This window comes from Spea bombifrons, chromosome 5 (genome assembly GCF_027358695.1).
Source record: "Spea bombifrons isolate aSpeBom1 chromosome 5, aSpeBom1.2.pri, whole genome shotgun sequence".
NCBI lineage: Eukaryota > Metazoa > Chordata > Amphibia > Anura > Pelobatidae > Spea > Spea bombifrons.
In genome coordinates, this window is record NC_071091.1 from 16161434 (window position 1) to 16183844 (window position 22411).

Consider the following 22411-nt stretch of genomic DNA (forward strand, 5'->3'; position numbering starts at 1 on the left):
TATTTTACTATTCATAAACAAAATAGGTAAAAACATAACAGTACGTTGGGTGCGTTGTGTTTTGGCAAGACGCCCAAAAGGTACATGAAGACATGGTGTAGCATCAAGTTGACCCTCTCATACACGGCACATGTTTAGCCACGCGCTTAATGGGAATAGTTTATATGCAGCTCCGTAGGGCCACAACACCTCAACACACAGGGGCATGGACAGGCGGAGGTCTAGTGGGAATCAAAAAAACTTTCACTCATCTTCTGTTGGTAAATCATACAAGGTTAGAGGTAATGCTGGCTGGTGCCAACCTTGCATTTTTTATTTATTTATTAAAATAAATAAAAACATCTTGAGGCTGCTGTCAGGAACACAAGCCAACTACACTCCCTGTATTTTATAGCAATAGGTTAAACCAAAGGTCATCCAACACATATTTGACAAGCCTGAGCCTGTTCTTTTCCCATAACTCCATTACAAACATACTCCTGGTATAGGTATGGAGAGAAAAAAGGAATATAGGAGGTTGAGTTAGACTTGCATGTGAAGTGAGAACATAAGAGATGCAGTTGTAGTCTATTAGACTTGCGCATTCAGAATCGTACAGATTTTAACAGTGATAAATTTGTCAATTCAAACGAGCTCAGAATTTTCGTTTGGGGTTTTTCTCCACTCTCATGCGCTCTCTCTGTCAACGCTCTGCTTGTTGTTCTGTTTCTCCTTTTTTTCGGTGGTTTGCTTGTCCTGGTTATCCGCAGTGTTATCCTAGCCTGGTGTGATATTTCCACATCAGGGGGAGTCTTGGCGCACCCCTGTCCCCCGATTGAAGGAATGGGGTAGAAGCTGTCCCAGTGTAATGCGCTGAGGCTCTGTCCTGTTGCGGAAGTACTACACCAGGCCGGAATAATGCAGACAGCGCATCGGAGAAAGAGAAGCATTACTGCACTTCTCTTTCTCTGTGGATCTGTCTGCATTACCCTGGTTTAGTAGTTCTACAGCAGGACGAGAGGCTGTCTGCTTCGCCTTGTTGTGGAAGTACATGGAAGAGGCCAGGATAGTTATGAGTTTTACATTCTTATAGATCTCCAAGGGTTAATAGCCGTAAGGTTTTAGGTCACCTGCTCTTTATTAGTTTAATGTTTTTTGACAATAACCTCATATTACTGCCTCCAGCAAAAAAAGCTTATGGCATGCCCTGTGGGGCTCTTTTTATTGTGGAAACACTGTTACTATAGCAGGTATCGTAGCTCTGTCACCTGGTGTCCTGGAATTACGACACGGACATCTGACAGCTGGAATTCTGACACAATACTGTAAACCTGTTGGGACTTGTTAAGTAAATATTTATCCCAAGTTTATTAATAGCCGATAAGCCTTATGATATGTGTACGTACCTCTAATTATAACATGTGTTTTATTATGTACTCATTCATGTATAATTAGAGAGCATGTCTTTGAAGTTTAATTAAGGATGATAGGCTTGCTTTGCTTGGTCACCTTCAAATGTGGCTCTTAGGGTCCGTGTGTTCTACCAGATTCTATAACTGGTAATCTATCAGGTAAGACAATTGACCCATACGTTGAAAGAAGTGCTAAAATAATAGTCACTGTGTGAAGTGTCAAATCCAATGTAATAGAAAGCAGACAATTTGACAGGTGCATCTTTGCATTGTGTTGCTATTGAATAGCGCGATGGTACGGTTGGTTGAGAAAATAATTCCAATATTAGTAGGTTTAACGCCTATCCATGAGAAATAAACCAGAATGTAACTTGGGCAAGCATTGGTTTATGTAGATGGTGTTATATTGTACGTTCTGGTTAATCGGATCCCTTGATAAAGTGTCGTGTTGGTAAGATGTCCCCATCAGCTTGGGCAGACCTCATGGAGAAGCATCCTATGCCCTTCATCCCATTCAGCCTCTGTACTCCGCAGGCCTCCTCGATGGATACACAGATGAGAGAGTCTTTCTTGAAAAGCAAATGCAGGAGAAAACAGATCTCGTCCGGCATCTTGAACAGGAGCTGCAAAGTACAGGTAACAGATTGCAGGAGTTTGAGCTGGAGCGACAACAGATCCTGGAGGAAAGGGAGCTGCTCTCCCGACAGAAGAACGCATTGAAGGCCGACGCAGCACCTGCTGAGTTACGTATGTATCTTTTCATTACCTTTATAATTCTATGACTCGTTTACAATCATAAACCAAGGAGTGGCTCCTGTTTACAAGATGTCATTTTGTGACTCCTGTACACCCAGCAAACCACTTTATATTACAGAGCACAGAGTACCTGTGCAGCAGAATCATGCATTTCTCTTATGGGATTAGATTTACCTTCGTCCCGTGAAACTGTAATACAATCTGATTATTAAACATGTAATCGATCTCCATTGACTGTTGGCAGAGAGCATAATGCTGATTGAGCCGTTAATTGGCTGACTTGGATCGTAGCTGTATTATAGACTTATTTAATGGAAATGCCAATATGATAACTAATCCTTGGCAATATATGAATAGAAGCACCCATCTTATAATGTGACACTTTATTATTGGCTCTTTAAATGTATAAATACTGAACATTAGCCAGACTGACAGCCACTATCCCATTGTAATTTACTACAACTATATATATATATATATATATATATATATATATATATATATATATATATTAGGCTTCATTAAACAGATTACCCTACCGTCTGAAAAATTGTGTTCTGGCCTAGAGGCGTTTTGGGGAGTGCCAAAAATGGAATGTATTGAATGTAAAGCGTAAACTTTCTGTTTGACCAAAATAATTCATGTTTTGCTGTCTTGGTAATAAATTAAAAATTGCATTCTCACTTTGTATAAAAATGTTTTTGGGGGAGGGGGATCCCCATTTATATAGACCTACTTAATTACAAGCCATGCCTTGATTTCCCATTATCACTTATGTGACCATACTTCTTAAAGCCCTTCAAAATGTCTCTCTCGTCCAATACCTCCCAACTATTCTATTGACGGTGGGACAGTCCCGATCAGCTGCCCTGTTGTACCAGATGTTAAGAATTCGACCTAAATCAGTTCTTGTCTCAGATTCAGGAGAGCTTTATGCCTGTTTAAATTCCCTCAATAGAAGCCCTTCGTACCTTAGAATTGTTGCCTATTCTTTAAAAGACTTTGCCCTCCTGGGTTATAAATGTCCTTGTCTCTTTCTCCCAAAACACGTATAGTCTCCCCCTGGTTCAGTGTTACAATCCTTCCTTCTTTTTGCCGTTCTTTATGTTTATATGAATGTGTTAACGAGCGTTTTAATAAATACTGACCAGTGTGCCAGTCTCGTCCTCCAGAACAGGTAAGTCAGTTTACAGATTAGATCCAGGCTAATCAGAATCTCTCCTGGATTATAATTCTGGATCCATAGCTTTGGGTGTAGCTGGGGTCCTGCATCTCTTGGCGACCGTCACCTTGCCTTTTCTGTCGTAATTCACCCCACGTTCTCCTTTCTGCCGCTCTTTCCATCACATTATCATGTTGCAGAAGAACCATCACGGCATGTGAATTACTCTGCCCTTGTTTTGTTTTCTGTCCTCCCAGGCTTAGTAGATGCTGCAGTCGTTGCAGCTCCAAAAGAAGGTGTGTTTGTATCCCGCATGGCCAGTCTCAATCGGGTGGCTAATCACATGGATTTGGTGTTAATTAACCTTTTGGCTTTTCTGGGCTTTTGCCTTCTGATTCCCTGCACTAACAAATACTAACTCAAATCTGCTACATTTTTCAAATAAATCAAGTTATGGTGTCGGTGGCCCCTTTAGCAAGCAAGGGGTTAATCTGGGAATCCCTGATCTTTCCTGTGCATCATCGCTAACATTGCATTGATACATGAATAACCATCATCTTATCTGTTCATAAACGGCATACGAAATCACTGAATGAGCGTGTTATCCGTGACATCACGGTTTATATAAATCGGTTTACACACACAAAAAAGTGTTGATTTTTTTTTTACATGTCAAAGATTTGCAGTTTTAGGGCTTTCTGTAAGATGATGGAAGGACTTTTGGAAATAGTGATAAGAAAATTGCATTCAGTATCTGGTGATTTTCTTTCACTTGTCTTTTTCATATTAATTATCTTTGTGAAGGTACTTTTCTCTCGTAACGGCACTTGGTGATCATTATAAACGGCAGACAGTGACATGTTTAGTACCCCGGGCAGGCGCTACGAATGTATCACCTGCCTTCACAACGCTTGGGGGGAAAAGGGGATTTTACTATTGCTATATTGGACCGTAGAGGAAGCCGGAGTCACCTAAAGACTAGAGACGTTTATATTAAAGAGAAAAGGACATTTGAGACTGGTGGCTTTTATATTCGTACAGAATATATAGGTAGTAATTTACATATAGGTCCGTATTTATGGGATCTCTAGTGTTCCACAGACTACATTTTAAAAAATGATTTTATTTATCATGTTGATTTGCTTTGACAAACAGTGGTTGTAAAATAGCACCAAAAAAATCCGAATAATATATTTATATTTCACAGGGTTGAGATTATTTAAAATAAATTTACCTTTTCATTTTTAGATTTTTTGTGTAGGTGTCCCATGTAAAAAATGGGAGCAAACAAACGTCGCTAGTGATGTAATGTGATTAAAACTATAAAATATACTAGTGATCATCAAGGGTATGCGAGAAGCTGGCCAATGGTTCCAGTATGGCAATAAAATCCACTTTTTCCCCCAACATTGGCACTTGGTGTGGCTGGGTACAGAGAATCTTCGATCCTTTCCATAGAAAGCCTGACACACTTTGTGACCTTTTCTGTAAACAGAGCTCCTGGAAGAGACGGAGAAGCTGCTGCAGGAGAAGATAGAGGTTCAGAGACAAGCGGAGAAGAACTCTGGAGACCTCCAGAAGCAGGTGAAGGTCCTGGAGATCGAGCTGGATGAGCAGATGAATCGCTACGTTGAAATGGAACAGGAGAAGAATGCAGATCTGGAGGACCTCCGGCAGAAAAATCTGGCTCTGGAAAAACAACTCGAGAAAACACGAAAATTCTTAGACGTAAGCCTTAAATAAAATTATTTATGAATGATGATGACCATTTAAATAGTCGCACATATTTGATGTTTTAACTATTGTAGCTGCTGGAGAAAACATGGAACCTTTTCACGGGGGTTGGTGGTAATTACAGAAAGGAGTATTCAGTAGAGGTGCATTGAGGTCTGCACTTTCATTAATTAACCAATTATTATTATTAAATTAGAAGCCTATGAGTTAGTTAATATTCTACAAATAGATCCACAGCATTGTTTGTCTAATAACCCTCTTAAATGTCACAGATGATCTCTTTAAGAGAGTTTGCAGGTGAATCATTTGAACTCTTTAAGGATTCTAAGCATTTCATCTTAACCAAAACTCATATTTTAGTGAATAAATTCCAAAGCTTTTACCCTGTTCCTGTTTCTCAGCAGGTAGAAGGAGCAGCCTTCACTATCATTGCCAGGTTGGCAGCGAGACACTTTTCTGGTAACATTACTCTTTTTTTTTTTGGTTCTTGTTCTATAGGAACAGGCAGTTGATCGAGAACACGAAAGAGATGTGTTTCAACAAGAAATACAGAAGCTTGAGCAGCAGCTTAAAATGCCCCAGAGGTGTCAGCCTCTTAGCGATCAGCAACACAATCAGGTAAGGAACTGTTATATACTGAATATTTTCATGTCTGTACAGCTGCATTACCAGGTTTCCAGTACAAATTGGTTTATTGAACCATATAACCCGAGGCCTGTGACTTATTTTATTCAGGGAATAAATGGAGGTTCTCTGTTATCAAAACTGTACGACTCAGTAATGTTTATTAACCTTAATTCAGGTTTTCTTTTAACATGGATTAGTAAGTAGTATAATATATTTTATAACATCAGATTTCTTTTTCCTAAGTAAAGTTCTGACAAAATAGCAAAATGTAATGGCATATCGGGCTACCAGCCTGTTTGTGTGGATAGCTGTGTCTTTATCCTCGCCGGTTATTGTGTATAGGGGTCACCCTTTGTGTGTCTGAATGTATTTGCCCAAACATATCTCATTTTCTTCCTATATTGGCACTCACGTAAGAAGTTTAGGCTATAATACCGGTTTCCACCTGTGTCTATAGAGTTTGCAATAATAATGTAAAAATGAATATAATTGGCAACGGTCCCACAATACATGGAATGTATACATATATTTTGGGGAACATTAGAAACCGTCAAAGAAATGTTTCAGTGAGTTTTGTTGTATCTGTGCGGATATTTGACGAAATTGTGTTTTTTTTTACCCCAGGTTGAAACGCTGGAAAATCATCTTAAGGAGAAGTCTGATAAATGCAGTGAGCTTCTACTCTCCAAGGAGCAGCTTCAGCGGGATGTCCAGGAAAGAAACGAAGAAATTGAGAAGCTGGAAGGCAGGGTCCGAGAACTCGAGCAAGCCCTGCTTGTTAGCACCGACAGCCTCCAGAGGGTACTATCCTGCTCTTTATATCATTTAAAAACATTCATTCTCGCTCTTGGGCTCCGTGCTGTTTTTGGGACAGTATGATACTATTAGTATTAGTGCAGCACCTGATTTCAAAGTAATGTTCCTTGCTGTTCTTAGCGGCAGAGCCTGTCAGAAGTCAGGTCTGCTACCACCTTACATGGGTGCAGGGAAGCCTCCACAACCTGGTTTTTGCAGGCACATGCTGGTGTTCTGAATTTAAAATAAGATATGACATGTTTGTGTGGGTGAGACAAAGGGGGTACTATTTGGTCAGGGACCAGCTTTGCTCCTGGCACGTCTATATAGCATCTAACAATGGTATCATATACAAAACATCATGATGTTCAGTCCTGAGGAAGCATTTCTTGCACATTAGGAACATGCTGAAGGTAACAAAATCGTAGAGAAGAGAACCGGGTCCGAACATATGACTGAGAAAAAGATAAGCTGTAAACAAACAAGTCTAATGAAAGATGGTCTCAAGTAACCAAGTACAGCCATCTTGGGTTGACTTCCACAATTATTTGGCCATATTATTATCTTTCATTTATATAGAACCAACCATTTACACAGCAGTTCTTACAGAACATGCTTTAGAACGGACAAGGAATCTATTGGGTAAAGAGGGCATTGCTGGCAAGAGTACATTTATTTATTCCATGTCTGTGATGGAGGCTGATCTGTCTCGCCTGGCTCAGAAGGAAGAGTAAGAAGAATGAATACTTAGGCACAAGAAAACACAAGTTTTACTCAAGCATCTATTTTTATAATTGTAATAACAAAAATGTTTCCTCCTGAAGGTGCACGATAGAAGAACATCACTGGTAATAGGAGTGAAAGGAGAAATGCCCCTCGAAGCGCAGCTCCAAGTGGAACGAGAAGCAATGGACAGAAAGGAGAATGAGGTAAATAATACCTTTTAACTTCAGCGCCAGTACCATGATGCCCTTGAATCATCAGTTTACCACATAACACTTTTAATTTGCATTGCCTTTTAAATATTCTGAAAAAAGGGTCAGCAACAAAGCTCTTGCTAAACAATATTATCCTGTAAAGAATTACGCAACAATGTGGCAACGATACTCAACAGGGTGTTCACGATGAACCTGTGACTTTACCTATCAATAGATTACGCAGAAGTGAGCTGCTGGATTATTTATAAAATATTAAATCTGCTTGCACCAGGGGGTTATTCATATTATATTTTAAAATAGCACATTTACCAGTTGTGACGGACCGACCAGGGACCTCAGGTTGTCCCTCTCCACCAAGAGCGACTTCTCCCTTCAGGACAATAATTCCTGCAATCCGTAGGCAATATCCCCAAGAAAAGTAAAGGGATATCGCTATCCAGTACCCAAATAACCAGGCAAGACTAGTCTTTAGGTACAACAAAAGGAATAACTGTTTATTATGAGACAAGTGTCGCCTTTTATAGGAAGGGACACCATGGGGGGGGCGGGCAATACAACAGGACACCGGCACCACTAAATCTGGGAGATAAAGAGCGCACATTATCTTTATTAGATTATCTCTCAGACCTTAGTGTGCCGTGTGCAAACTTTTACAAAATAAGGCAGTAATATAATTTTTTATTAATAACACATTAAATAGTTTCATGTCACTGGATAACATTTGGGAGTCAGGGCAACAATAGCGGAAGGGTAGGGTGACTCTAGGAACCGTCACACCAGGTAAAGTTAATCTGCAAACCAATTACACGATGTATCTGAGCCAACACTTAGAGAATTTTGAGAACTGTGCACTTTTAAAATTGGTCTTGGCACAGAAACATGGAATTTGATGGCCGATAAGAACCATTTGGCCCATCTTGTCAGCCCACTTGTCCTGATGTAAAGAATCCTTAATCAGTTCTTCGTCTCGTCTTAGATTTAAGACGTATGCCTACTCCATGCATGTTTGAATTACTTTGTTGTATTAGCATCTACCTCCTCTGCTGGGTGGCCTTGCCTGTGTTTGGATCAATTGTCTATATACTTCTTATTCTCCACTTTGATGATCAAGATAACAAATCTGGAAGAGCAGCTCGAACAATTCAGAGAAGAACTGGAGAATAAAAATGAAGAGGTCCAGCAGCTCCACATGCAACTGGAAATCCAGAGGAAAGAATCAGCCACGCGGCTGCAGGGACTGGAACACGAGAACACAATGTTAAAGGTGATTACAGATTCCTGCATTTCATTTGCTAGCAAGTTAATATTAACATGCCAGTTCTGTTGGTTTGCATCACACTTTGTCGATTGTAGATCTTGGCCCTTTTCTTCCTCTGGTGCCCCAAGATTGTTTGATGGTAATTAGAAACCACAGTTGAGCCAAATAACCCCCCTTCAAAAAAATATATAAATGCTGAGACTAACATAAGGCATTTTCCCCACTAAAAAGGCCAGAGCTGGAATAGTCTTTCTTCTATTAGCACACGTAATCTGACCTTCGAGATCTGCATGACTGCTCACCTAGTTTATATTTAAGCTGAGCCTTAGGTGGTGTTTCATATGCCATGTAGTTCTACGCCTAAGAAGGTTGTCCTCTCGGAATCGACTTTATGTGGAGAAATATATAAAGTCTTCCCTCCCCAGCAGACATCAACACATTTCACCTAGATTTTAATGCTCTTGTGGGTTCTGAAGCATTGACAGTCCCTACAGCAAACCTCCTACCCTCTAAATTAACCTGCACTCAGAGCTTTCTAAACAAATAGCCTTTGTGGTTTTGTCCTCATAAACGCTGCAGCCACCAGAACCTCTTGTATGAATCCACTCGTATTCCTAGTATGGATTCTGAAAGCATGTTCTGCTGTTTTGGATGTCTATATGTATTATTTTGCAGGAGGGAAACGTCTTCATAAAAGCAGAATTCTGACGTTTCACAAAAAAACACTAATTTTCCAGTCCTGTAGACAAAATAAACCTAGGTAATGGTGTTTTATGGATTAAAATTATTCACAAATCCATCTTGCGTGCCATCAAAGCAGCATTGTTAACATCCTCTTATCAGGGTCTGCATGGTTATTCCTTTATTAAGTTATTTCTCCCCTCAGGCAGCCTTTGTTAAGAGTTGGGGGACTAGAAGGTACAGAACTTCAGGACACAAAATGGATTTGATAATGTCTCTGATCTTAGAGCCCCCGGTTGAAAGCTTTTTTTGTTGTTTTTAAGGAGGAATGTGAAAACATACAGCAAGCCGGTGGGTCTGAGGTTAAAGGACCGCATTTAAAACCAAAAAACTTTCAAGAGGCGCTGCGGCTGAAAGATCAGGAAATAGATCAACTCAATGAACAGATTGGAAGACTACAGACACAGCTCGAGGCTGCAACCGATAACAAAGTGAGTATTCAGAAAAATGGCTAGCAATTGTCTAGAATTCTATGATGTTGATGTTAAAGGAGAAACGTAATATTTTCAGAGCTTGGTAACTTGGTATATCACTACTGACGCTGTAGTGCGATGTGTTCTATGTGTAATGCGGTAGCTTTCCATCCTCTCAACTCTTGTTCTTGTATGTTATGTAGCCGTCCACCTTAAAAGATAAGTAGGCACTGGTCGTGTTAATTGTTTCTCCGGCAGTAAAATTATGTCGGAAGAATCTGTTGGTCTGTTGTACAGATTTTCTTTTTTATGTGTATGTGATTACAAATTAACAGTATGATAAATCATTTACATATCTTCAGGTGATTGAAGAGAAAAACGAACAGATTAAGGAGTATAAAAGTCATATAAAATGCCTAAAGAGTGACCAAGAGCGTTTGAAAAAGAACAGTGAAGAGGAGATTGAAAAGCTAAACGAGGTCATCGAGAAACTTCAAGACGAACTGTCAAGGATAGGGCAGAAGGTATCTTCAGATTTTGCCAGCATGACCGAGGATGAAGATATGGGTAGACACCTGTACATGACCGAAGACTTAACCGAGGAGACATTTTTACGCAGGAACACCGAATTGTGTGAAACTGAGTTGAAACTTGCAAATGCTGCGTGTGAGGAACCCGCTGAAAAAGGCCTTACAAGCACCAAGGCTATCGGTAAAAAAGAGACCAGTCCGGAAAACGATTACGGTATCATGGAGTTGGAAGTAGATGGACAAGATCTGTCTCGTGACAATCAGACTTTACCAACTTTACAGAACACGGAGTTCCAACTGCAAGAGTTACAGAGAATTATCCAAGAAAAGGACCGTCAACTGCTACATTACTCCACTCAAGTTAGAGAGCTAGAAGAGCAAGCCCAGGTTATAAAGCATTTAAATGAGGTGATCCAGAAACTTCAAGTGGAATTGAAACACAGAGAACCAGCAGTGTTTCTACCGCCCCCAAGAGGAACGCAAGATGCCGAAAGTTCTAAACATCACCTTGAAACAGTGAGGGGAGAGAAAACAATGTTATCTGCAAAAGTTGAGTTAAGTGATGCCGAAGTTACTAAGACAGAACTCCTAAAACAGACTCACAAAGGGACTCAAGGAGAAGATGTTTCTGCAAGTGAAGCTCAAGAGAAAGGGTCAGAAAGTAACCGAGCCTACATTGAAAATATTGAGGAAGAGCTAAAACAAAGAACAGCCCAGTTCTTGGCAAGTGAAGCATTGCTTGCATCTGTTCAAGAGACCATGCAAAGTTCAATACAAAGCATGGACTCCCAACTACAAGACCTTCAGAGGACACTTAAGGAAAAAGAGTCCCAATTGGCACAACATGCAGATCAAGCAACCATACTGGAAAAGCAGGTCCAGGAGATTGAGAAGCTAAACAGGATCATACAGAATCTACAAAGTGACCTGGCTGATGTAAAACAAAAGGTATCTATGGATTTTATTGGGAGGATAGAGTCCTTACAATCAGAAAATGAAATATTGAAAAAGAAGGTAGAGACAATTGAAGAAGAAGCGACACAAGCAAAGACTGAACTGGAGAAAGCAAACGAGGAAATTAAAACTCTTGTAGCAGCTCAAAGTAATATTAGAGTAGAAGTACATGAGAGCAGAGACCATGGAGATCGGCCTGAAGACATCCAAGCCAAGGTAGAAAAAATGGAGGAATCCCTAAAAGATAAGACGGCTCAGCTTTTAGCTAGGCAAGCTCTTTACACGTCAATGCAGGAGTCCATGCAGAGTGTAATAAACAACTTGGAATCGCAGTTACAAGAACTTACAAAAGTTATTCAGGTTAAGGACAATGAATTGATACAGTATGCGAGTCAAGCACAGCTCTTGACTGAACGCACAGAAGAGGTCAACCATCTGAATGGGGTAGTACAAGACCTTCTCAGGAAATTGTCACACGGAGAAGAAATGCCCATAAAAAAGACAGAGTCTTTAGAGACCTTTGAAGGGAACTGTTATAGCAATTTAGCATCCAGTTTAGGAAGCAGAGACGACGGCGGTCTTGTGCAGGAAACTTTAATACAAGGGAGTACACTGGCATTGACTGACCAGGCTTTGCAGAGTACTATAAACCACATGACGTCTCAGGTACAAGAACTTCAGAAAGTGATCGCAGAAAAGGATTTTGAAATTCTGCATTATTCAAGTGAATTGGAGAGGCTCAAAGAACAGGTGAAGTGTCAGAGTGACCAACATGATGGAATGATGATAGCCATGGAAGATACGCTCAGGGAAAAGGTGGCTGCCGCTCTTGTGAGTGAAGCTCAGATGAAGGCCATTCAGCAGCATACTAAACTGATGCAGAGGGCCGATCGTTCTTCAGAGGAAGAGTCTATCGGCACTCAGACCTGCGCGTCTGCCCCCGCGGAAGGCGAGGAGACAGGGTCAAAGTTATCGGTGCTGTCTCTGCGGTTGCTGCAGCTGGAGAAGCAGCTGGCGGACCTGCATGAGCAGCTGGAGGTGGAAAGAGAGAATGTCGTCGTTGCAAATCAACAAGCTGCAGAAAAAGAACGTAGGCTACGCGAGTTGCAGAGTATTACAGAGAAACGGACGATCAGCGTAACGGAGCAGCCTGAAAAGGGAGAGCCTCTGCAATCGCAGGTAAAAGGTTCTTTTTTGGGAGTCAGTGGGGGCCACAGGGCAATGCTTCACACCTTGGAGGTTAAAGTAATCAAATACAATTTGATTGTATATGAGCCCATCTCTGTGTGAACAGGTTTTCAACTTAAATACCACTCTTTCCCTGTATCCCTGTCGATGTGTACAAAATAAATACATGTATATAATCAATGATTCATCAAATTAGAACCCATGTGGTTTTATTAATATCTGTTCTGTTTTAAAGATGTACAGATGTCCCTCCAGCCTCTCTATGCTCTATGTAGTAACACGGAACTGCCCGGCCGTGCCTCTTTCTAATTGTGGGCGCATTACACTGTCTAGGAGGTTCACATGTTCATGGCGAACTTGAATCTTTGTCACAGCCTGTAGGATAGAATGCATTGGGATATTTGTGCATGTAGGCCGAGCCGTGCTCCAACTGTCCTTTAAAGAGAGAAGAAAAATGCTTCTGTGATGTGCCTTGAGAATTTCTATTAATCTTCCTAATAGACTCATAATAAAGCCCATTGTATTCCGGTGCAATAGTAAAAGTGATCAGTCACCAAAGCAAAATTGTATCCGCATGCACGGCTTTACGCCAGAACCCCCGCTGTTCCCGGTTTTAGCATTCTTTTTTTTTTTTTTTTTTTTTACCTTAAACTGTTATTCAGGTTATTTTAAAATAAATGTTGCACCATTAGTAAGTACTTTGCCAATTAGGCGTTTGTGGCATGTACTTTGTCCAGTCATTGTTTAATGACGTGTCTTCACAGAGCCGCTTTGAGCAACCTCAGAGCAGAACTGTAGATGAACTGGAAGACAAACTTCGAAGCGTGAAAGCAGAGGCAACGGTCACCAAAGAAGAGTTATGTCACTACAGAGAGCTGGCGGAGAAGCTGAAAGAACAGCTGATGGTAAGGACCCGACAATAAGAATGTGAATGGACATCACCAGAGAATATATACTCCCAGTAATAAAGAAAAAACAAATAGACCCCAGCGTGTCGCTGGACACTTAGCTGCAAAAAATGCTGTGTGTCTTCCTATAACCACACAAGTGACACAAGAACTAAAACAGACATAAACCAAAGTGTGCTTAGGAGCAATAAATCTAACGCATGAACGTTAGAAGATTGTGTGATATTATCACAAGGAATGCTTTTTGTGCTTTTCTATGCATATTCCTTAGACAAGGGGTGTCCAACCTGCGGCCGTCCTACATCTCCCATAATGCTCTTTCAGCTAAGGGGCTGGCTGAGGAGTATGGGAGATGTAGTCCTGCAGCAGCTGGAGGGCCGTAGGTTGGACACCCCTGCCTTAGACGTTATGGTCAAATCAGCAATAGTGATTTTAAGGAGGATGTCCCAGCTTCAGCTTTACTAAATGTGGATCTTAGACCACCAGAAGGATAAGGCTCATCAAATGTATCTCTTATTCCCTGGAAAAGGCTTGTAATCTGTTCTCCAGAGTCACCTTGACACATTTCACCGGTGCCAGCCAGCAACAGAAATGTGCGTGTATCCTAAAAACACTCTCTTAACAGAAGAGAAAAAGCTCCAAAAAATATAATTTATTGTGATATTATCACTATATTACTATATTATTTTTTCTGTATTGCTGAAAGTTTTTTCAAGAAATATCAAGCCTTGGACGTTTAGATTTATTGCACCTGAGCGCGTTTTGGTTTATTTCAGTTTTTATACCTGCAGTAATATCTGATTTTTGTGCTATTTTCAGCATTCTTCTTCATTGCAATTTTTTATTTTCACCTGATTATACCTTATACATTATACCTTATTATTGGTGCACTAAAAAGTATGACAAACGTCTTAAGATGTTTTATGCCTCAAAGAAACTGCAACACCAAGAAAATAAAGTGACAAGGTACAGATCATTTGGAAATCGCTTCTGTGGCTGATAATTTTGTAAATATTATGATGCCATAATCCTCTTATTTCATACAAGATACTTTCCACAAGATCTGTGTGAATTTTTGCCCATTCTTCCAGTAGAGCATGTGTGAGGTCAGGCGCTGATGTTGAATGAGAAGGCCTGTCTTGCCACTGTATAACTTTGTATTATTATTAAGTATTCTATCCATTATCTTTGTCAGGTTAAAGAGACAAGAGTAGCCCTCTTAGAAGAAGACCTGTGCACGGTGAAGAAGTGCCTCACCGAAGCCGAAGACCGGCTGGTGTTTTACATGAAAAGAGACCAAGAATGGGCAGAGGTGGATAAACACGCGGCGGATGTCCTGGATAGTGCGGAAGCCCAAGGACAGACTGCCTCTGACATGACGTCCTCCTCGTCACAGACAGACACAGCCTCGAGTGTTAACAGCAGTAATCAAACATCACGTGTCCACCTTCTAGATAAAGGGATCCAGAATGAGCTGGAGGCCGACCAAATGAGCAGCACCGCTGACCAAGTTACGGAAATAGTAGAGCAGTACAAAGAAAAAATTAACCAGATGCTAGACCTTCACGCCGCCGAAATCCTTGACATGGAAGCTAGGCACATTTCGGAATCTGACTCTTTAAGACAAGAGCACTACGTGGCCATCCAAGCTCTAACGGAGGAGTGTGAAGCCCTGAAAGCTGTGATCAAAGAAATGAAATCAGTAAGGCTTCTGTTTTTTTTAATGTATTTTTGTTAATCTTTTACAGTTTCAGTGTGATGAGCATGGAGCTGAGAGGTATGGTCACAAGGACAATAGTCTTTTGTCCTTAAGCACTGTTGATCACTTACACTGATGGGCTTATTTGGCTAAATTTTTTTCCTTAATTTATAAAATTGATTTAATTTGAAAAGGGCGCCTGGAAACATTCTGAATGGCCCAAAAGATCCAAATTGGCCCTGCATAAAACCTAGTTAAATCTTTGATATTTCTTAAATGTTTGCTTGATACTATTCCTTATGAAGGACCAGCTTGAGTCTCCTATAAGGAGAAACCTGACTTAATGAGGCCTCTTTAATCCACAGTGTAGTTTGAAAAAGTGGCCGCATTGCCATGAGCCAAACATTTTTAGTAATATACTAGTATGGGCGACTCAGTAAAGAGTCTGTATAAATGTTGAGTAGTTGTGCTGATAATGTGAGATGGGAGATATTTCACCAATAAACCTCACACCTAACAGGTGTTATAAATCTCATCACAAGTACAGAGATGTTGGGAGCGTTTTTTATAAGATTGCCTGAGACGCTGGCAAGAAAATACCAATGTGTTTCATTAGATATGTAGTGTTTTGTTCTTTTTTTTTTTTTCTCCTTTCTCTTAGGGAAGACCTGTCCCAGAACCAACCTTCCCTGCTTCATACCAGTTCATCGATGCAGCTTCCAGTGGTGAGAAACCTATTACTGTTTACATTACATATATGACATTATAGAGACATGGACCACTTGGTAAGAAGACCATATTGTGTGCAGAACTAATTCTTATTTATAATCACACACTCTACATCCGATCAGTCCCAATTGCGATGAATCCATTTACGTAGATACTAGATGCACATATGTCAAAGGGACACTCCGGCCATCGCATGCACTTAAATGCATAGATAGCTGTGTTGTCCCTTGAATTGTTAGTGTTGTCTGTCTCTTTTAGTTATGTTTATTGGATAAATATGTTTTAAATAAGGTCTGATAAACCCTATTAACAAAAATGAATATATCTTTGGATCTGGATCAAATACCATTTCTAAAGAAGTCATTTAATAAAAAGGCCAAAGTTACATTTAGTTTTGGTAAATGTATGATGTTAATAGTTGCTCCTGTTAAGTTTGATCAGTGTAGCCGGAGCGTTTGCATACGTGTTACATGTTTTGTTACTTTCTGTTCTTTAGACATAGAATGCAGCCAAGGTACTGCAGCTTTGCGTTGCGTTGAGCCCGCTCCAGAAGGAATAAGCACCGATGATGACGTTGCGACGGATTTTCTTTCATACGAGATAAAGGTAAACAAAAGATCTGGGGTTCTCACTCCGGTTCATAAGATAAACTCGCTGTGTCCAAAGCTGGAGGAAGCCCATTCATTTCCAAGCAAGATGGCATTTAAGCTTCTGTAGCCTTAACCTACTGACGAGTACGACTAGGTTCTTTAAACCATGTACCAGAATAAATTTAGGCCCATCGCTTACCCCTATTACTGCCATGTCAGATACCAAGTAGATACTATGGTAAGCCTGACCTGGATCGTAGTGCAACACGATGTTCTAACAATGTTTGTTGAAATATGATAAAATATTTATTTATTTAAATTTTTTTTTTTTAAAGCATTTGCTAAGAGCCGTTCATCAAGAAGGAATGCAGGTGCTGTCACTGACGGAATCCGCGTTTGCCGAGCAGAATATCCAGTCGTATCCTGCAGATCCAGAATCTTTGCTGAAAGAACGAAAATCTTTTCTGGAATCTATTGCTCGTCTGAAAGACGTGATTGAGAAGATGGAGATTGAAAATAAATGTGAGGTACGAACGCTCAGAAAAATGAACGGCGAGCAGATCTTCCACTTTAAGAAGGCTATAGATGCAGAAAATAACCCTGATATGTATAGAAAGGGAGCTTTTCATAACCTGTTAATAAAATATTAGACAATACTCTCCCTGTATCCCTAGAATATAACTCATAATCTAAGTAGCAAGTTAAGGTTATTTGAATACACTCAAATGTCAGCTAATGGGAGATAAATCCTCAGCTAATGTTATCAGCGACCTAATTATTGGCTGAACTGTATTTTCCTTCTCCCTGCTATAGCATGGTGAAAACACAGACTTTCCTGATCGCGCACCGGACTGGCGAGGGGAGCTTCTCTGCGCCGTCCAGGACGCGTTCTGCCGGGAGCAGGAGGCTTTCATGGCGGCTTTCCGCACGCAGCTGGATACGTTGGGCACTTGTGATGCAGCAATGCTGGTGAAACAGATGCAGCACCAGCTTCAGGAACTGGTAAGATGGGTACAAGCCTTTACTTTAAAATGCCTGCTGGAGTAAATAGTCCTGAGGCTGTCAAACTCCCCGTGCGATTGAGGTCATGGATGCTTTGTTCACACGTTTGTGATTTTAAATATATCGAGGCGGCCTGCCTCAGTAATTTCACATTCGCTCCTAACTTTATTCACCTTTTGAATTATTGTATATTCAAATGCCGGTTACATGCTGAACGTTAGGATAACGTTCTTATGCTTCTAGAATAAGGAAAGGCATGGGCTTTATAGATCGGCCCTAAGGATGAGAGATTGAAATAATGGCTGTGTTTTTTTTTAATGGAGTTAGATAAGTCATCAGCTAAAGATGCAGGAGCAGATCTTTAGGGGTTTGTATCTACGGTATGCCAATCTGTACCCTTTTTAAAATAGTTATTTTTGTAGACCTTTTTTCTGTGTTATCGAGTAATAAGTGGGTTAACCAGTTAATATCCTTGTGTGTATATATCATCATTTTAATCAGATTATGAATCTCTGCAGGGCGTGGAGCAGATAAATGCAATGGACTGCATACAGAATGCAGATAGAAGAAGCTTATTACTCGAAATTCAGGATCTCCGATCGCAGCTAATCAGTTTCCGGAGTAATGCAGCTACTGACCTACCATGTCGCTCAAAAAGCAAAGGTATCTTATATGTTCTATTAATTAACAAAGTAATAATTCAGTGCTTGCCATTGAAAAAAATTGGGGATTCTGCCACACTATGTGGCCATATATTGATTATTCCCCCACTACATCTGAGTACCCTAAGTTTGGAGAGTCCGGTTTAATTTTTTATGGCTATATACAATTGCAGCAAACAAAATCAGTAAGAAATTTAGTACAGCGCTGCGGAATGTTGAAAGCTCGGTCATCTAGTTGGAAATCGTTCTTCTCATTGTGTAGTTTCGATGATCTCCCCATATGATGGTAGTCTGGTGCCACGTTGCTGTAGCCAAATTCTGGTGGCTCTCGCTAAGTTGGGCTGTGCTGCTTGTCCTCATTGAAGTCCATTAATATTCACCTTGATGAACTCGCAGACAAGTATTAACATTATGAAAAAATCTATTTCTTTGACAGATGATACAAATAAGCAAGACCAGCATTTGCAGAATCAGGAGTGTCATTTGCAGCTCAACAGTGTAAAAGCAAAAGCCAGCGAGCTACAAGAACAACTGAATTCAGAAAGGCTCTTGGTGGCGGATCTGAGCAAGAAACTTGAACTAACAAAGATAGAGCTGGAAACTTCACTAAATAAGCAGAACAAGCACTTTAAAGAACTGGAGTCTCTCAGGTACAAAGTTACTAAGACACTAGCATCTCACTTTGTATGTATAAACAGCCATCTGCGTGATTTCCCCTGTGCCATTTCTGCTGGGTTTTTTCCTTTTGAATTTCTATATTGGTTTTGTCCATTACACTCGCCGGTATCACACTCGCCGGTATCACACTCGCCGGTATTACAGAGGTTTTTGCGCTTGTGAGTATATGAGGTGAAACGCTATTGCGTTTACCAACTTGCTGTTTTTTTGTTTTTTAGTGTAATCGTGTTTTTATTTGTTTTATTCATATTATTATTACAGGGCGAGCCTCAAGCAGCGTACAAATGAACTGGATGCATTAAACGACACACTGGCAACTGAGCAGAAGAGAGTCAGGGAGCTACAGTGGGCTTTGGAGAAAGAGAAAAACAAAAGAGATCGTAGCCAGGAGCGGGCAAAAGAGGAGCTGGAGGTAGCAATCACAGGCCTGATTTTCTGCAGTTACAGACCAGGGCAGATGGCGGTGGGGAGCAATTACAGACTGGTGTGGATGGGGGTTGGGACACCGACAGACTGGTAGTAGGCAGTGATGCACTGGCATGGATGGCGGTGGGGGGGGCAGCGACAGACTGGTTATGGATAAAAAGAGGACATTTTTCTTTCATGTCATTAAGTTAAATTCACATTGTGGAGTAGTGTAATCAAAAATCATAATTTTATTAGTGATTGTATAATCAGACTGTGATTCTTAATTATTTGATGTGGATATCTGGCAGACTCTTTGTTGTGTTCATTAAATACAATTTTGTGTTAAGGACCTGAAAATCTTGCTTAAAAACCAAAAGCTGAAGAGTGTGGAGATTAGCAAACGTCTGGAAGCAGAAGAGCTGGCGGCAAAAGACCTTCGAGAGAAAATCGCGTCCATGGAAATTGCTCATGATACGGAACTTTCCCAAGAGAGGAGCAAAGCGTCAGAGCTCCAAGTGTCTCTTGAACTGGAAAAAGCGCGATCAGCTGAACTGGCAAATGCTTTAGAATACACAAGAGGAATAAAGGAGCAGATGCAAAACCATGAGAACAACTCACAAACCGCTGGACACAGCCCACCGGAGAACTTGCTGAAAGAGCTCCATAGTCAACTGGATACCAAGCATAATCATATTGTAGAGTTAACAAATGAGATGGAAAGCTCTAAAATGGAGTGTTTACAACTGAAGCATGATATTGAGCTGGAAAGAAAGAATCACGCTAGCAAATGTTTAGCAGAACAAGAGGCTGCAAAGGAGGCACGCAAACAGATAAAGGAACTGGAGTCCAGGGTGGAAGATCTTCAGCAAAAATTAAATCGAGCCGCGTTGGTCCAGAAACTTCAACCAGATGAAACATGTTTGAAGGAAACAACTCTGGAGCTTAAAACAAATGGTCGTCGAGAGGCTGATGGAAGTTTGGCTGAAAGAAAAGAGTTGGTTGGAAATGACGTAAGTTGGTTTAGGGTCTTGGTAGTTTAAATGAATAAGCAAATAAGATGTTTGCATACATTTCCACCAGCAAACCTTATGTGAACATGTGGTTTCAGTTTATTTTTATAGCTTTTCTACATATTTTAATTCATGTAATCTAATGCCCAAACCATGTGGGCAGCTTGTGGTCTTTCTGATATAGAAGATTCAGATCCTCCTCAAGTCATAGAGTCTCGCTGTAACCAAGTTTCAGGAAGGTTTATACACACACACACACACACAAACTCAGGAAGGATAATAAATTCAGATTCCCGGTTATATCTGAGCTGATGACCGTTGTCTTTGTTAGAGTTCTGTTCAACTTAAGGGTTATTAACAATGACAAAGTGGCTTTCAGGGAACAGTTTTACTGAGCGTGTTTGTCAAGCCAATTCTGGGGGAAAAAATATAATCTTGGTGTTTCTCCAGAACGTATCACCCCTTCTGAGTAATGTCTGTAATGCTTTAATTTATAATGCAACATCTCCGAGAAAGTAAATAGAAGTTCAAGACGCAGGGTGTTGGAGTAACTCAAATGTTTGTTGTGTATTTAATGGCTTCAGGCTGGATGGAAGACCATCACTGCTCCAACACAAAGTTGTGCCCAGTCTCAGACAGCAGAAGAAGGAGCACATAAGCTTCGTCTGAGTGCATTCAGCGATGGCCAAGTTCTAGGAGAATCGTCTTTCACCATCGAAAGCATTAAACAGAGGCTGATCCAGGTGTCCACAAAACTCAAACAGCTGGCAACCAAAGCAAGGCAAAGGTGAGAAGATTTTCTATAGTATTATGTCAGTCAAAATTATGAAAAATTGAAGTATGCTTGTGATACCAATACTATTGCCATTTCCTAAAACTTGTATTTCATTTATTTTTCTTTACAAATTGTTTGGGTTTTGTCTGTTCTGGCTTTGGTTTATTTCACCATATTCAGAAACAAAAAAAATGAAATGTTACTTGACTACATTGCTGGAAAGTAGTAGTTGTCTACATTTAGTGGGTGCGGGTTGGGCGTTTGTGACCAAGTCTAGAATCAAGGAAGCCCAAGCAGGTCTGTATTCACTGCAAGCCAATTGAGCTTAGAATCCGGTGCTGGAGATCTGACCAGCGTCTTCCCCAAATATGTTTCACTCGGATCTGTATCATGTGGTGCGGCACATATTCAGGGTCAAAGACATACATTTACATGAAAGTTTACGTTTGCTTGCATGGGCATAGTATATATAGTGTCTCCAGCTGTTCTCTGTGTCATATATGTGGTGGTCTTCAGCATCTAACAAGTAGTTCTAGATAAGTGAGATGTGTATCTCGGGTGATAATATGGGTGAACACTGACTGCAGAATTAAATATATAGTGATACAAGGTAACAGTAATGGTTCCAATGGGAACTCTAGGCTAATAAGGACTCCTAGTTCATGGATCATTGCAGTGAGTGGGGTGTTTGCAGTGGAAGGACACTAGAAATATACCTAGTAACGTGCAGTTACCTCTTACACATTTATTCTGTGTACCCCACTTTACAAAATGTATGTTTGTTTTTCTCCTGCAGGATATTATTTGATGGAGCGGATGATGAGGACTTTGCTTGGTCAGAAAACTCCTTACAAGACGTTATATCCCATCTTGAACAAGTAGCCGCTTTGTCTCTTCAAGGACAGGTGAGGTCCTGCACATGCAGTGTTGTTTCTGTATGGCGCTTGCGTGTTTTTGTGTTCAGAAGACATTATTGTGACAAGGCTGTGTCAGAGAGGGGACTTACAATGTGCCATACAACACAATGTGGCCGAATTCATGACAAGCATGCCAGGCTGGCGGTGTCTGATACTAGAATATAACCCTTGGTTTTTTGCAGTCTGTCTTTTCTCCTGAGCTCCTTTAAATTCAAATTCCTTCTGGAATCCGTCTGGATCTGTCCAGATATTGTCATGACTGAATGTCCCATAGGAAGCTCATTTTTTGAAAGGATGCTCCCGTGTCCCATGCAGCCTCAAAAAATAATACATATTACATTACTTTGAGGTCATTAACATGCATTCTTCAGAGCTCCCTTTGTGGCCCTTTTTCACATAACCGATTGGTTGTTTGAAGCACAGTGTAAGAGCCCTTCTGTTTTATTTTTAGTCCAAAAAACCCTCTAAAAGACAGATCACTGAAAAAAAAAAAAACAACTCCTACTTGGAAATATCCAACATAAATTAATTCATCTGTATCAACGT

The 22411-nt window shown here is 40.5% G+C and overlaps 1 protein-coding gene across 1 annotated transcript in view; it reads left to right on the forward strand.

Moving 5' to 3' along the window:
* The window catches only part of AKAP9 (A-kinase anchoring protein 9), a 91128-nt gene that overhangs the window by 64039 nt on the left and 4678 nt on the right, over positions 1 to 22411 (forward strand). Inside the window, exons 24-43 of the mRNA XM_053467674.1 lie at positions 1926 to 2138; positions 4805 to 5037; positions 5542 to 5661; positions 6295 to 6471; positions 7290 to 7394; positions 8515 to 8667; positions 9666 to 9833; positions 10178 to 12478; positions 13252 to 13392; positions 14591 to 15097; positions 15756 to 15819; positions 16320 to 16429; positions 16749 to 16940; positions 17227 to 17415; positions 17934 to 18078; positions 18514 to 18727; positions 19017 to 19167; positions 19511 to 20173; positions 20758 to 20960; positions 21745 to 21853. Coding sequence (XP_053323649.1) covers positions 1926 to 2138; positions 4805 to 5037; positions 5542 to 5661; positions 6295 to 6471; positions 7290 to 7394; positions 8515 to 8667; positions 9666 to 9833; positions 10178 to 12478; positions 13252 to 13392; positions 14591 to 15097; positions 15756 to 15819; positions 16320 to 16429; positions 16749 to 16940; positions 17227 to 17415; positions 17934 to 18078; positions 18514 to 18727; positions 19017 to 19167; positions 19511 to 20173; positions 20758 to 20960; positions 21745 to 21853 — 6158 coding nt within the window. The remainder of the gene's footprint in view (positions 1 to 1925; positions 2139 to 4804; positions 5038 to 5541; positions 5662 to 6294; positions 6472 to 7289; positions 7395 to 8514; positions 8668 to 9665; positions 9834 to 10177; positions 12479 to 13251; positions 13393 to 14590; positions 15098 to 15755; positions 15820 to 16319; positions 16430 to 16748; positions 16941 to 17226; positions 17416 to 17933; positions 18079 to 18513; positions 18728 to 19016; positions 19168 to 19510; positions 20174 to 20757; positions 20961 to 21744; positions 21854 to 22411) is intronic.